This window comes from Lithobates pipiens, unplaced genomic scaffold (assembly GCF_037356315.1).
Source record: "Lithobates pipiens isolate NorthernLeopardFrog02 unplaced genomic scaffold, aLitPip1_a1.2 Scaffold_8, whole genome shotgun sequence".
NCBI lineage: Eukaryota > Metazoa > Chordata > Amphibia > Anura > Ranidae > Lithobates > Lithobates pipiens.
In genome coordinates, this window is record NW_027507903.1 from 42,122,286 (window position 1) to 42,137,857 (window position 15,572).

General features: G+C 43.6%; 1 protein-coding gene across 2 annotated transcripts in view; it reads left to right on the plus strand.

Annotated features, from left to right (window-relative positions):
* Positions 1 to 15,572, plus strand: part of POLG (DNA polymerase gamma, catalytic subunit) — a 103,403-nt gene that overhangs the window by 42,111 nt on the left and 45,720 nt on the right. For both annotated transcript variants that reach the window (XM_077471246.1, XM_077471247.1), the window contains exons 9-11: positions 3,697 to 3,823; positions 3,908 to 4,262; positions 8,577 to 8,663. In XM_077471246.1, the coding sequence (XP_077327372.1) occupies positions 3,697 to 3,823; positions 3,908 to 4,262; positions 8,577 to 8,663 (569 nt within the window). The remainder of the gene's footprint in view (positions 1 to 3,696; positions 3,824 to 3,907; positions 4,263 to 8,576; positions 8,664 to 15,572) is intronic.

The window sequence follows — 15,572 nt, forward strand, 5'->3', positions numbered from 1 at the left end:
GGAAGCTCTTTTCAGAGTACAATACCAATTCATGCAAAAACAAAATTACGTAATAGATCTGTGGTCTCCAAACCGCGGCCTCCGTGGGCCAGATGTAGCCCCTTGCTTGCTTTTGTCTGGCCCTTGGGGCATCATGCCGTCGACTGACTCCAATTGGGGCACCATTCCTCACGTAGACATCAATGATGGGGCTCCATTCCTCCCACAGACACCAGCAATGGGACACCATTCCTTTTACCGATACCAACAATAAGAAACTATTCCTTCCACTTAAACCAATGATGGGGCACTGTTTGCTCTCACCGACGCCATGACGTTTTCTAATCCCACTGGGGATCTGACCCTTCTTAAGCCTCAAGGACCATAAACTGGCCTTTGTTCAGAAAGTTTAGAGACCCCTGTAATAGACAATCATAGAATATGTTAAAGTACAGAATAAAGATACATATATGCAACCCTCTTGTCTGACATCTGATAATTCAATCAGCAAGAACTCAACATATGGGTGTAGATTGCCCAAACAGCACTGCACCTCCCACTACAGATTGATGCAATACAAGAAATATCACTCTACAGGTAGCATGTCTGAAAATTAGAGCTAGTGACCACAGTCACCAGAGACTAATGTATCAATAGAACAATTTAGGAATTATCTAAACTATCCTAAAAATCTATCCATCACTATTGACACAGGAGCAGAGCCTGGGGTACCCAACCAAGGTTCCCAAAGCTTCTCAAACTTTTTACTACATCCTCGTTTTGGTGTACACATAATTCTTTTCCAATATGATGTCATTAACTGCTTGGATCCAATCGGAATGTGAAGGGGGAATGGTGCCAATCATCAATGAGCTATGGGTTTCCTAGCCTGAAAAATGCAACAAAGTATTGGAATCTGTGTGATAGGTGGAACCAGCTCCTCATCCATGTAGACAAAACAACAAATCTAAAGTATAAACACAGAATTCAATGTATGGAGAATTGCTTCCCAGTATCTGTTATTTAGGACACCTCCACATCATGTGTATGAGGGAGCCCGGTGAGCCTCCACATCTGGGACAGTGATCATCTGGTTGCCTACCTAATGTAAACAATTTCTGTGGTGTATAGTAGGCTCCATCTAGTGGGTACAATTGTGATAATTTTTGAGAAGGCGACAGCCACTAAAGCCACTGATTCCAGAATATATTGCCAGGGCTCACCTGTAAGATCACCCAAGTCTTCCAACCAACGTTAAAAATTCTACAAACAATACCCCATAATGACAACGTGAATAAAGTTTGTTTGAAATCTTTGCAAATTTATTAAAAATGGAAAAAAAAAACGTACATAAATATTCAGTCTTTGCTCAATACTTTGTTGAAGCACCTTTGGCAGCAATTGCAGACTCAAGCCTTTTTGAGTATGATGCTACACGCTTGTCTCGCCTATTTTTGGGCAGTGTCTTCCATTCTTCTTTGCAGGATCTCTGAAGCTCTGTCAGGTTGGATGGGGAGCATTGGTGCACAGCTATTTTCAGATCTCTCTAGAGATGTTTAATTGGGTTCAAGTCTGGGCTCTGGCTAGGCCATTCAAGGACATTCACAGAGTTGTCCCGTAGCCACTCCTTTATTATCTTGGCTGTGTGCTTGGGGTCATTGTACTGTTGGAAGATGATTTTCACCCCAGTCTGAGGTCCAGAGCGATCTGGAGCAGGGTTTCAACAAGGATGTTTCCGTACAATTCTGCATTCATCCTTCCCTCGAACATGACGGTATAAATCCAAGGGGGATCGGAGATTCACTGTCCAAGGGCCTCGGCTATGGAATGCTCTACCAATAAACATCCGCCTGGAAGAAAATCACCTGGCTTTTAGGAAAAAACTCAAGACCTTCCTCTTTTAGCAGATGATCAAAGCTCGCCACAGCGCCTAGAGGCGATTCAGTTCGCATTGTGCGCTATATAAGTATTTCATTCATTCATTCATGACTAGTCTCCCAGTTTCTGCCACTGAAAAACATCCCCACAGCATGATGCTGCCAAGACCATACTTCACTGTAGGGATGGTATTGGCCTAGTGATGAGCGTTGCCTGGTTTCCTCCAGACATGACGCTTGCCAATCAGATCAAAGAATTCAATCTTTGTTTCATCAGACCAGAGAATTTTGTTTCTCATGGTCTGAGAGTCCTTAAGGTGCCTTTTGGGAAACTCCAGGTGGGCTGTCATGTGCCTTTTACTGAGGAGTGGCTTCCATCTTGCTACTCTACTATACAGGCCTGATTGGTGGAGTGCTGCAGAGATGGTTCTTCTGGAAGGTTCTCCTTCCCAGGTTCTTGGTCACCTCCCTGGCTAAGGTCCTTCTCCCCTGATCCTTCAGTTTGGCCAGGTGGCCCGCTCTAGGAAGAGTCCTGGTGGTTCCAAACTTCTTCCATTTGTTCTCACTGGGACCTGCAGGAATGTTTCTGCACCCTTCCCCCAGATCTGTGCCTCAATACAATCCTGTTTTGGAGATTTACAGACAATTCCTTGGACTTCATGGCTTGGTTTGTGCTCTGACATGCACTGTTAACTATGGGACCCTTTTATAGACAGGTGTGTGCCTTTCCAAATCATGTCCAATCAACTGAATTTACCACAGGTGGACTTCAACCAAGTTGTAGAAACATCTCAAGGATGATCAGTGCAAACAGGATGCACCTGAGCTCAATTTTTATGGCAAGGGCTGTGAATACTTATGTACATGTGATTATTTTTATTTTTTTTATTTTTAATAAATTTGCAAAGATTTCAACAAACTTCTTTCACATTGTCATTATGGGGTATTGTTTGTAGAATCTTGAGGAAAATAATAAATTCAATCAATTTTGTAATAAGACTGTAACATAAAAAAAATGTGGAAAAAGTGAAGCGCTGTGAATACTTTCCGGATGCACTGTAATTTGCCATCCAAAGCTGCCAAATGTAGACTGTTATAAAGATCCAAAATACGTAGTAGATGTCGCAAAAGCTTGTGGAACCCAGCTTACCTTGGAGAGCACTAGAAACTCCTTGTTCAGCTCCCGCGACCCCTCTTATGTGTAAGTTACCCTATGTCTATTAGGAGCACAGGGTGACCGAGAACCCCAGTCTGATGCGCACTAGTCAGACTTAATGTACAACCACACTGGAATATTCAAACTTCTTATCAGTAGACTGTCCGTTCAACAGCTCTCCCCGCTGATAGAATTTACCCCCTCCCTCCTCACAGCTAATCCACATACACATATACATCCCATAATACTTTTCTCCCAAGGCAGACACAATAGAACAGTGGGATACAGCCAGCGAGTCTGATTAGTGCAAATCATACTGGGGTTCTCGGTACACCATTTTCCCCTAATAGACACAGGGTAACTTACACATAGGAGGGGCGGGGGTGCTGGACAAGGAGATTCCAGTGCTCTCCAAGGTGAGCTGGGTTCCACAAGCCCCCTGCCCAAAGTGACTCCCATCACACCCTACTCCACTGCAGAGGTACTTCCTTAAACTGGGCATTTAGAGCAATTTGCAAGTACTGGTATAAAGGTTGGTTTGGAAGAGAATAGATATCTTTCAGCTCTTGGAAGGATTTTAGTGTTGTAGCAGAGTACAGTTGAGCTAGATGCTCAATACCACACCTCTTCCAGTCATTAAAGGTACCTAACCTAATTTTTTTGTTTTGGGAATTGTGCCTCTAGATCCTGGTCCTCCTAGTGAAGAGGAAGAATTGCATCCTCCTCCTGGTAAACTTTACTTGGAGAGGCTCATAGAGAAGACTTTGCCATCTTTACCAAAACGACGCCAACACATGCCGGGGCATCCAGGGTAAGAGGAATATAAAGACATGCTGGTTATGTAAAGTTGTCTGTAAATGGGAACTGTTCTAAAGAGTTCTGTTTGTTCATGTAGCTGGTATCGTAAGCTTTGTCCTAAACTGGAAGATCCTGACTGGCTGCCTGGTCCAAGCCTTATCAGCATTCAGATGCGATTAACTCCTAAACTAATGCGTTTGACTTGGGACGGCTTCCCTCTGCATTTCTCGGACAAGCATGGTTGGGGATATCTTGTTCCAGGGCGGAAGGACAATCTGTTGGCCAACCAAGAAGAGGATGATAATTCTGCTGGTGCTGCTTTTTGCCCATACAAAGCAATTGAAGATTTATACACAGAATACAAGAATAAAGCTAAAGCGCATGCCGACAGTCAGGATTCCTCTGTTAATGAAGGATTCTTGCTAACAGAAGAGAGCAGCATCTGGCAAAAGGTGACGTAATAGGTTAAAGCATTTGTTCTATGGCTTGGTCATCTGAGTTAACCACTTCAGCCCCGGAAGGTTTTACCCCCTTCATGACCAGGCCATTTTTTGCAATATGGCACTATTTTAACTGACAATTGCGTGGTCGTGTGATGCTGAATCCAAATAAAATGTATATTTTTTTTCCCCCCACAAATTTTTGGTGATATTTGATTTCCTGTGCGTTTTTTATTTTTTTTATTTTTTTTGCGCTATAAGCAAAAAAAAGACAGACATTTAAAAATTTTATATATATATATATATATATATATATATAATTTTTTTTTTACTTTCTGCTATAAATCATATCCAATAAACAAATGTAAAAAATCAAATGTATTCATCAATTTATGCCAATATGTATTTTGCTACATATTTTTGGTAAAATAATCCCAAAAAGCGCGTATTGATTGGTTTGCCCAAAAGTTATCGTGTCTACAAACTATGGGATATTTTTATTGTTTGTTCTTGTTTTTTTACTAGTAATAGCGGCGATCAGCGACTTATAGTGGGACTGCGACATTCCGGCGGACAAATTGGACACTAAGTGGCACTTTTTTGGGGACCAGTGACACCAATACAGTGATCAATGCTAAAAAATATGCACTGTCACTGTACGAATGACACTGGCAGGGAAGGAGTTAACAGAGGCAATCAAAGGGTTAAATGTGTTCCTAGAGAGTGCTTTCTAACTGTGTGGGAGGTGCTTGTACTGTAAGAAGACAGAGATCCGGGTTTCTGCTTGGCAGAAACACAAGATCTCTGTCTTCTGCTGTCACAGAACCGTGATCTGCCTTGTTCTGTCACAGAACAGACAGACCGCCATTCTGTCTGCCTCAGGAATTATCGATGGGTCCCAGCGGACATCACATTTACCTGACCCGCTGAGTGTCTCCCGCTGTGTCCAATCACAGCAGGAGTGGGACACCGGTGGCACACGTGCACGCCCCAAGCCCAGAAGAAAAAATCGCGAGCAGGTACGTGATTTTTCTCTTAGGGGCCGCTTTACCGCAGTTTATGTACGTGGGGTGGTCCTTAAGCGTTTAAACATGAATTCCAGGTATGGTATGTATTTACTTACTTACATTGGTCCAGCTTGGACTAATGTAACTATGTATATACTATACCTGGCCCATGTCCCTGGAAGCTGGAAATAGGCACCGCTACTCCAGTATTCTCCACTTGCTTCCAGGTCTCGTGTTGGATGGTTGGCCGGCAACATTCTGAATACGGGAGGTTGGCTGCTCAGCACAGGTGCCATTCAGAGAATGCTTAGCATTTTGTGAATGAATGGCAAGCGTTTTCTGATTGAACGAGGTGATGAATGTAATGTGCAAATCGTATTTTTTCCTTTTTAAAACTAAAATCAGAAAAAAGGAAAAATAGTGGCGCTTAACTCTAACTCCAAGAAACGTGACAACAATTAAATGGTATGAACAACATGTATGAGAACAACAATTTGTATCTCCCTGTGATAAGTGAACCAAATAAATGTGTCACAGAACAAACAAAATTATGATAAAGTTCATGAAAGTGTCCAAAAGTATCCTTTGAAGTAATGTCTCTCCTTATTCCATCCACCACACCAAAGTGATCAGAGATTCCACTCCCCTAAGGAATGCACTCACCGGCTCCCAATGCCGGCACTTTCGTATCAGGCTTAAGCGCCTATCAGCCAAACAGAAAGTAGTGAAGCGTTGCTCCAATCATCCATTGTGCAAATTCAAATATTCCACATGTAAAATAATAAAGGTGCTCCAATAGTGTAAAACCGTATGAATCAATTTATTAAAACACAAAAACACTTCAACCTTTACACTCACTTCTTCATGGGGTTCAGTGTATGACGAAAGGTTGGGGGCGTGGCTGTGTGGCAATCATCACCAGTAATGTGCAGTGTTTGGAGCTGAACAGGGAAGTGGCGATTGGCATCTGTGTCTGGGCACCGAGGAGAGGGTGAGAACAACGCTTACAAGCTCGCACACCTCGGGTCCGCCGTGGCCACAGTCCAAAGTTTGTGTTGTTCAGGAGTGAGGCCTGCTGTGACTTTGATATCTATTTGCTGGCTTTTGAACTGTGAAATGTGAGTGTAAAGGTTGAAGTGTTTTTGTGTTTTAATAAATTGATTCATACGGTTTTACACTATTGGAGCACCTTTATTCTTTTACATGTGGAATATTTGAATTTGCACAATGGATGATTGGAGCAACGGTTCAACTACTTGCTGTTTGGCTGATAAGCGCTTAAGCCTGATACGAAAGTGCAGGCATTGGGAGTCGGTGAGTGCATTTCTTAACCGCTTAAGGACCGCCTCCTGCACATATACGTTGGCAGAATGGCACGGCTGGGCACAAGCACGTACCTGTATGTTGCTCTTTAAGTGCCCAGCCATGTGTCGCGAGCGCCCCACCGGCAGCACGCTCCCGACCCCGTCCTGAGCTCCGTGACTGTGGCCGCGGGGCCAGTGGATCCGATCGCTGCTGGTGTCCCGCGATCGGATCACAGAGCTAAAGAACGAGGAGAGGTCTGTGTAAACAAACCTCTCCTCGTGCTTCCTACTGAGCCTGTCACTGATCAGACTGAGCAGTCACAAGAAAAATCGCTGATCGCCGCCATTACTAGTAAAAAAAAAAATTATATATATAAATAAAAATGCTATAAAACTATCCCCTATTTTGTAAACGCTATAACTTTTGCGCAAATCAATCCCTAATTGCGATTTTTATTTATTTTTAACAAAAATATGTAGAAGAATATGTATCAGCCTAAACTGAGGGAAAAAATGTTTTTTTTATATATTTTTTGGGGATAGTTATTATAGCAAAAAGTAAAAAATATTGCATTTTTTTTTCAAAATTGTCGCTCTATTTTTGTTTTATAGCGCAAAAAATAAAAACCATAGAGGTGATCAAAAGAAAGCTCTATTTGTGGGAAAAAAGGATGCCAATTTTTTTTGGGAGCCACGTCGCATGGCCGTGCAATTGTCAGTTAAAGCAACGCGGTGTCGAATCTCAAAAAGGGGAAGGGTCCTTTGGCTGCAAATTGGTCCGGGGCTTAAGTGGTTAAGGGAGTGGAATCACTGATCACTTTGGTGTGGTGGATGGAGTAAGAAGAGACATTACTTCAAAGGATACTTTTGGACACTTTCATGAACTTTTATCTTAATTTTGTTTGTTCTGTGACACATTTATTTGGTTCACTTATCACCGGGTGATACAATCATTGTTCTCACACATGTTGTTCATACCATTTAATTGTTGTCACGTTTCTTGGAGTTAGTTATAATTTGTAGTTAAGCGCCACTATTTTTCCTTTTTTCTGATTTTAGTTTTAAAAGGTAAAATACGATTTGCACTTTACATTTTTTTCAAGTGGCCACTCTAGTTGAGGGAGCAGGCTTTGTCTAGGCGCAGCGGTGGGTATTTAGGTATAGGGTGGAAATTTTTGGAATAGCTGCAGTTTTTGTGATGAATGTAATGTCACTGCCCCATCTCTCCACCTTGTCCAATCAGAAAATACTTTTCATTTATTCACAAAATGAAAATAGTCCACTGTACTGGTAGACTGCTGCTGGAGCACACATCCTGACCGGTATGTCTCAGATTGGTTGGTCACAGTCACTACCTTTCCACCAGTAACAGCGATGGTCCCATAGCCTTAATTAAAGTGACACTAAAGCTTAGTTTTTTTTTAAAATAACAAACATATCGTACTTACCTCCACTGTGCAGCTCATTTTGCACAGAGTGCACTGTTCTGGGGTCCCTTGGCAGCTCTCGAGGCTCCTCCCCGCATTAGATAACCCCCTGGGAGAAGCGCTCTCCTGAGGGGGTTACCTTGCCGGCGTGCTCCCGAGTTATTCATACGGCATCCATAGAAGCCAAATGTATGACTCGGCCCCGGCGCCCGCGTCATTGGATTTGATTGACAGCAGCGGGAGCCAATGGCTGCGCTGCTATCAATCCATCCAATCAGGACCATGAGACACTGGCTTTTGCTGGTGTGCTTGTCCCCGGGACGAGATGGGGGGTTCAGGTAAGTAAAATAGGGACTGCGGCATTACAGGAGGTTTTTTCCTAGAAGGTTTGCAAACCCCTTAAACTTCACGTTGGCTCAGGAATCTGTATGAACAGAAAGCTTGTGACAAAAACCTTATTATTCAAAATATTTGGTGGACAAAAAAAAATGTGACTGAATCTTTGAGCTGCTCGTTGTATTTCTATTATGATAACGTGCAATTGAAAGGAAAGGCTTGTGACTGAACATTTGATTTCTAATTTTTCAGGTAGAGGAACTCAGTCGGCTAGAGACAGACCTGGGCCCTGAAGCAATAATCAAAGCAACGTCTAAGAAGACAAACAGAAAAAAATCTGTGAGTTCCCGTCTTTCATTCCCCATAAGACTATTATGGATTTACTTTAAGAAAACATTAGTGCTTGATTAAATAGTTGGAGAAAATAACTATCAAAAATAATGGAATAGTAGCATTTGTCTGAATTTATTTGGGAATATGGTGTGTATATAGCAGTGATGGCGAACCTTGGCACCCCAGATGTTTTGGAACTACATTTCCCATGATGCTCACACACTCTGCAGTGTTGATGAGCATTATGGGAAATGTAGTTCCAAAACATCTGGGGTGCAAAGGTTCGCCATCACTGGTATATAGTCTAACTCAAATATGTCAAACACAAGGCCTGCCCAGGCCTTGTCATGTGGCCCTCACACCCAGTTTTGCAGCCGCAACGTGGCGGAACTCCATTCCGCCACCTACAACTCTCACCTTCTGCTCCCACTTACTGCTATCACTTGTAAACTCAGAAGCCAGAGGGGCCCAGCAGGAAAATATCTTCATAATCCAAAGAAGAGAATGATTGCCCTGCAAGGTGAGGCAGAGCCATCTACACAGGGAGCTACTAGAGCCTGGCCAGGTAGGAGCGGGGAAATTGAGAAAGCTTTGGGGAGGGTTGGGGTTGCGCACACTGTACACAGCCCACCCCTGAACTCTGCACTCTGTACGTAGCATACTCCTGAACCCTGCACCCAGTAGTGCACCGTATATACAACCGGCCCTTAGAGAGGACCCATACTGCTGATGCGGCCTTCGATGAAATTGAGTTTAAGATCCTTGGTCTAACTCATTGGCATCTAGTTGATGCACTGGCGATGGAGCAGTGAGTTCTAGAGGGTTAGAGCAGCTTAAAGGGTATTCCAATTTTGCAGTCAAATTTGAAAAAAAAACATTTTTAACCTTTGAGATGTAAGACAGATCAAAATTCGGCCGGTGCAGCAGGAACCGGCCAAATTTCGCTCCATGTTTGGGCAGGATAAATTTACTGAAGTCGATCTATCAGTTGACTTCAGTACAATTAGGCTGTTGTGTGTTTGCGCAATCACTGCCAGCGGTTATAGCAGCCGGCAGTGACCGTTGAATTCTGACAGCAGGAATACCTCCTGCTGTCAGAATACAAAAGCTCTGTAAGAAGGGTTTGAATCGAGAGAATCAAGCAATCCGTGGTTGCAGGAAATAAAATGAGTTCATGTATGGCCTTCTTTAGGAGACGATGTCATGCCTGACTGCAAGCATTTCTCTAGAAGCTCAGTGTAACCTGTCCCAATAAAAAAACTAAAGCTGGCTAAACATAGTAGAATTTTTGTTTTGAAATGTTTAGTTTCAAGAACATTTGTTCAATATTATAAAGCCGGCCATACATGGATCAAAATTCATCCAGTTCAGCAAGGACTGGCCGAGATTCGATCCATGCATGGGCAGGCTGATTTACCAAGTCAACCCATCGGTCGACTTGGGTACAATCAGCCTGTCGGATTTTTTTATACATGTGATTACTGCTGGCGGATATAGCTAGCGGTAATCCTTGTGTTCTGCTGATCAGGAAGGCTCCCTGTGCCCCCCACCAGCAGAACACAATAGCGCTGCAGGAGGCATTTCCCCATCAACAACTGACTGTGTTGATATGGGAATCTAGAGATTTTCTTTCCTTTCACCCATGGTGGAAAGAAAGACAGAAAATCAAATAGTCTATGGGCTGCTGAGACATAAGAGGTGTAAAATGGATATTTGTTTTCAACCTCAGTGACAAGAAAATTTGAAGGAATGGTAGAGAAAATGTTTTTCCAATTTAATAATATTAGTGGATATAAGTTCAAAGTTGAATCGCAATACATTCTTTCCACTCATGCTATAGCTGAAAGAAGGCTACAGCGCAGGCTCACATTGCCGGAAGGACGTTCATGGACATCCTTCCTTCTGTGATCGTGCTGCCCATGCACCCCTTGCAGTGTGCATCGGCAGTGATCTGTGATCGCTGTGTCCTTATGACACAGCGATCACAGATCAGGGTAAAGAGCCAATCACAGTGGCTCTTTACCATGTGACCAGCTATGTCCAATCACAGCTGATTACATAGTAAGAAGAATTTGCCGGTTATCGGCATTCCTGTCGTCACTCTGACAGCGCTTGAGGGGAGGAGAGCCAATAACCGGAAAATCCATACAAGGGACATCTACACTGATAATCAGGGCACTGATCATCAGTGTCCTGATTATCAGTGCAGCCCCAATAGTGCCCACCAGTGCTGCCAATCGGTACCCATCAGTGCTGCCTGTCAGTGCCAATCAGTGGAGCCTCATCAGTGTCCAGCTCTTTGGTCTTTTTTCATTTGTTTAGCAAAAAAAACTTTTTTTTTCACCAAAAATGTTGTTCTTTTTTTTCCTTTGTTTAGCAAAAAATAAAAAACCCATTGGTGATTAAAACCATTAAAAAAAAGCTCTATTTGTTTCAAAAAAAATGATAAAAATGTTGTTTTGGGTACAGGTGTTGCTTGACTGCGCAATTGTCATTCAGAGTGTGACAGCGCTGAAAGCTGAAAATAGGCCTGGGAAGGACGAACGTGCCCCTACTGGGTACTGCAGGTAGTTAAAGTAGTTTTAAACGACATTACATTTGTCAAGCCATCGAATGTACAGAGAATTTTCATACAAATGTTTATATTCGCATGAATGTTCATTCAAGCATTTACTTAGTGTATGGCCAGCTTTAGGATCAGTGATGTAAAGCGGGACTGTGATAGTGCGGTGGGCAATTTCACACTGACGCTTTGTGGGAACTGACTGACGGTGACATTTCCAGTGACACTAATACAGTGATCAGTTCTATTAATATAAACTGTCACTGTACTAATGACACTGGCTGGGAGGGGTTAACATTGAGGGGCAATCAAGACGTTCATTGTGTACCTCAGGGTTTCTCAACTCCAGTCCTCGAGGCGCCCCAACAGGTCATGTTTTCAGGTTTTCCATTATTTTGCACAGGTGATTTGATCAGTTTCCCTGCCTTAGTAATTACCACCGCTGCTTCATCTGAGGGAAATCCTGAAAACATGACCTGTTGGGGCGCCTTGAGGACTGGAGTTGAGAAACACTGGTGTACCTAACCAGTGTTAATGTGTATACTGTGTGCTGCTACACATCTAACAAAGTGATCATTCCCTCAGTATAGAGCCCTGTGTTGTTTATCAACACAGGGCTCTAGGCTCCGATTCGACACAGCCAATCAGTGGGTTCCGGCCATGAATCGTTATGGATCTGTTGACAAATTCCCGATATGTCAAATCACAGGAGAGTGGGAGGGCGAAGATGCACCCAAACCCAGGAACAGGCCACAACATACCAGCAAGTTGCTGTACCTGTAGCTGCCGCCCTGCCGCAGTATATGAACTGTGGCGAGTCAGTAGGCGGTTAAAGGAGATGTTCACCTTTTTAAGAAAAATTTATAAATGCACATATTTTTTCTTGTGGGATCCTGGAACGCATTGCCCACGTGATCAGTGGATTGTGGGTGCAATGTCAGGCCTCTGCAGATAAACCCTTCAGCTTTCAACCCGGCGATCGGTAGCTCTGGAAACCGATCTGGCACTGGTGGTGGCTGGGCTGAGCGAAGGAAAGATGGCCTCCGTTCAGCTCTATGGCCTAAGAGGTCAGGTGCAACGTCATGACGTCACTTCTGGTTCCGGTCCCCTGTGAACAAGACCTTCTTTCTTTTTTTTTTTATTTATTTATTTTTAAGCAAAAAAGATCTTTTGCTGTTGAGGGTAGAGGAGAGATTTGGGGACTTTTAGGGGACATGCTGTATTGTTGTTGCAAGGGATCTTTACATTCCTTGCGATAGCAATAAAAGTGATCAAATTTGTTTTTAAAGGGACAGTGTCAAAATTCAAAAAATAAATAAATAAAAAGTATCCCCATGTTTGCATGCAGTGGTTAACGCATCTGTAGGTCACGCCCACATATGTAAACGATGTTTGTAGCACACATGTGAGGTATCGCCGTGAATGTCAGAGCAAAATCAATAATTCTAGCACTAGACCTCCTCTGTAACTCTAAACTGGCAGCCTGTAGAAATTTTTAAAGGGTCACCTATTGATATTTCTAAACGGCATAGTTTGGCGTACGCAATTTCAAAGCATTACATGTTAGGGATCTATTTAATCGGCCTAACATTATATTTTTCATATTTTACCAAACAGTTGGTGTATACAGTGGATGTAAAGTCTACACACCCATGTCAAGTTTCTGTGATGTAAAAAATGAGACTAAGATAAATCATTTCAGAACTTTTTCCACCTTTTAATGTGACCGATAAACTGTACAACTCAATTGAACAACAAATTAACCACTTGCTTACTGGGCACTTAAACCCCCCTCCTGCCCAGACCAATTTTCAGCTTTCAGTGCTGATGCACTTTGAATGACAATTGCGCGGGCATACAACACTGTACTCAAATGAAATTTTTATCATTTTTTTTCCCACAAATAGAGCTTTCTTTTGGTGGTATTTAATTACAGCTCGGAGTTTTATTTTTTGCTAAACAAACAAAAAAAATGCAAAAAAAAAAAAAATCATGTTTAATAGTTTGTTATAAAATTTTGCAAACAGGTCATTTTTCTCCTTCATTGAAGTGCGCTGCATTGGTGGGCACTGATAGGCTGCATTGGTGGGCACTGATAGGCTGCATTGGTGGGCACTGATAGGCTGCATTGGTGGGCACTGATAGGCTTCAGTGGTGGGCACTGATAGGCATAGTTAAGGCGGCACTGATAGGCACAGATTAGGCGGCACTGATGGGCAAAGATGGGCACAGATAAGATGGCACAGATGGGTGGCACGGATGGGTGGCACTAAGGGGCACTGATGGGTACCACTGATAGATGGGACTGATGGGCACTGATAGGTGGCTCTGATAGGTGGCACTGATGGGCAGCACGGCTGGGCACTGATGGGCGGCACTGCTGGGCACGGATATGTCTCATAGACTCGCTGATCACAGAGCGCGCTGCGCTCGCCCCTCAGGGGGGCGCGCAGGCCGCTCGTGCACGGGACGACGTCAATAGACGTAGTCCCGTAAAAGGAGTTCCGCCCTGTAGCCGTCATTCGGCTATAGCGCGGGTCTCAACTGGTTAAAATCTTTTAGGTGGAGGGAAGAAAAAATAAAGAAATAAAATAATACGGTTGCATAAGTGTGCACACCCTTACACTAATACTTTGAAGCACCTTTTGATTTTATTACAGCACTCAGTCTTTTTGGTTCTGAGTTTATCAGCATGGCATATCTTGACTTGGCAATATTTCTGCCAACTCTTCTTTGCAAAAACACTCCAAATCTGTCAGATTGTGAGGGCATCTCCTGTGCACAGCCCTCTTCAGATCACACCACAGATTTTAAATCTGATTCAGTTCTGGGCTCTAGCTGGGCCATTCCAAAACTTTAATCTTCTTCTGGTGAAGCCATTCCTTTGATTTGGATGGATGTTTTGGGTCATTGTTATGCTGAAAGATGAAGTTCCTCTTCATGTTCAGTTTTCTAAAAGAAGCCTGAAGGTTTTGTGCCAATATTGACTGGTATTTGGAACTGTTCATAATTCCCTCTACCTTGACTAAGGCCCCTGTTCCAGCTGAAGAAAAAAGCCCCAAAGCACGATGCTGCCACCACCATGCTTCACAGTGGGTATGGTATTCTTTTGGTGATGTGCAGTGTTGTTTTTGCACCAAACATATCTTTTGGAATTATGGCCAAAATGTTCAACCTTGGTTTCATCAGACCAGAACACATTTTCCCACATGCTTTTGGGAGACTTTAGATGTGTTTTTGCAATATTTAGCCCGGTTTGGATGTTTTTCTTGGTAAGAAAAGGCTTCAGTCTTGTCACTCTACCCCATAGCCCAGACATATGAAGAATATGGGAGATTGTTGTCACATGTACCACACAGCCAGTACTTGCCAGATATTCCTGCAGCTCCTTTAATGTTGCTGTAGGCCTCTTGGCAGTCTCCCTTTTCTTCTCGTCTTTTCATCAATTTTGGAGGGACGTCCAGTTCTTGGTAATGTCCCTGTTGTGCCATATTTTCTCCACTTGATGATGACTGTCTACATTGTGTTCCATGGTATATCTAATGCCTTGGAAATGCTTTTGTACCCTTCTCCTGACTAATACCTTTTAACAATGAGATCCCTCTGATGCTTTGGAAGCTCTCTGGACCATGGCTTTTAGTGTAGGATAAGACTAAGACCCTTTTTACACTGGGGCCGCCCATGCGTAAGCGGCAAAGCACCCGCTCATTTTAGTGCTTTACCGATGTTTATACGGTGCTTTTCGGCCGCTAGCTGGGAGCTTTTATCCTATAAAAAAAAAAAAAGGCTAAAAACGCCATTGTTGCGTCGCTTTTCAGGCGCTTTGGAAGTGCTGCCCATTCATTGCAATGGGCAGGGGCATTTTGGGAGCGCCCCCTGCACTCGGGCTTTCACACTCAGGCGGCATGGGAGGAAGTTTTCAAGTGCTTTACAGGCACTATTTCTAGCACTAAAACACCTGAAAACTGCCTCAGTGTGACAGAGGTCTAAGACCCCTTTCACACCGCACCGCCCATAGCGTTGGCGGTAAAACGCCGCTATTTTTAGCGGCGTTTTACCGCCGGATTTGCGGCGCATTTCGGCCGCTAGCTGGGTGCTTTTACCCCCCCCGCTAGTGGCCGCGTAAGGGTTAAAACTGCCGGCAATACGCCGCAATAGCGGCATTTTGCCGGCGGTATTACAGCGCTGCCCCATTGATTTCAATGGGGAGCAGCGGTGGAGGAGCGGTAAACACACACCGCTCCTTCACTGCTCCAAAGAAGCTGCTGGCAGGACTTTTTTCTGACGTCCTGCCAGCACATTGCTGTAGTGTGAAAGTCCTCGGGGCTTTCACACTGCACACAATGGTGCAG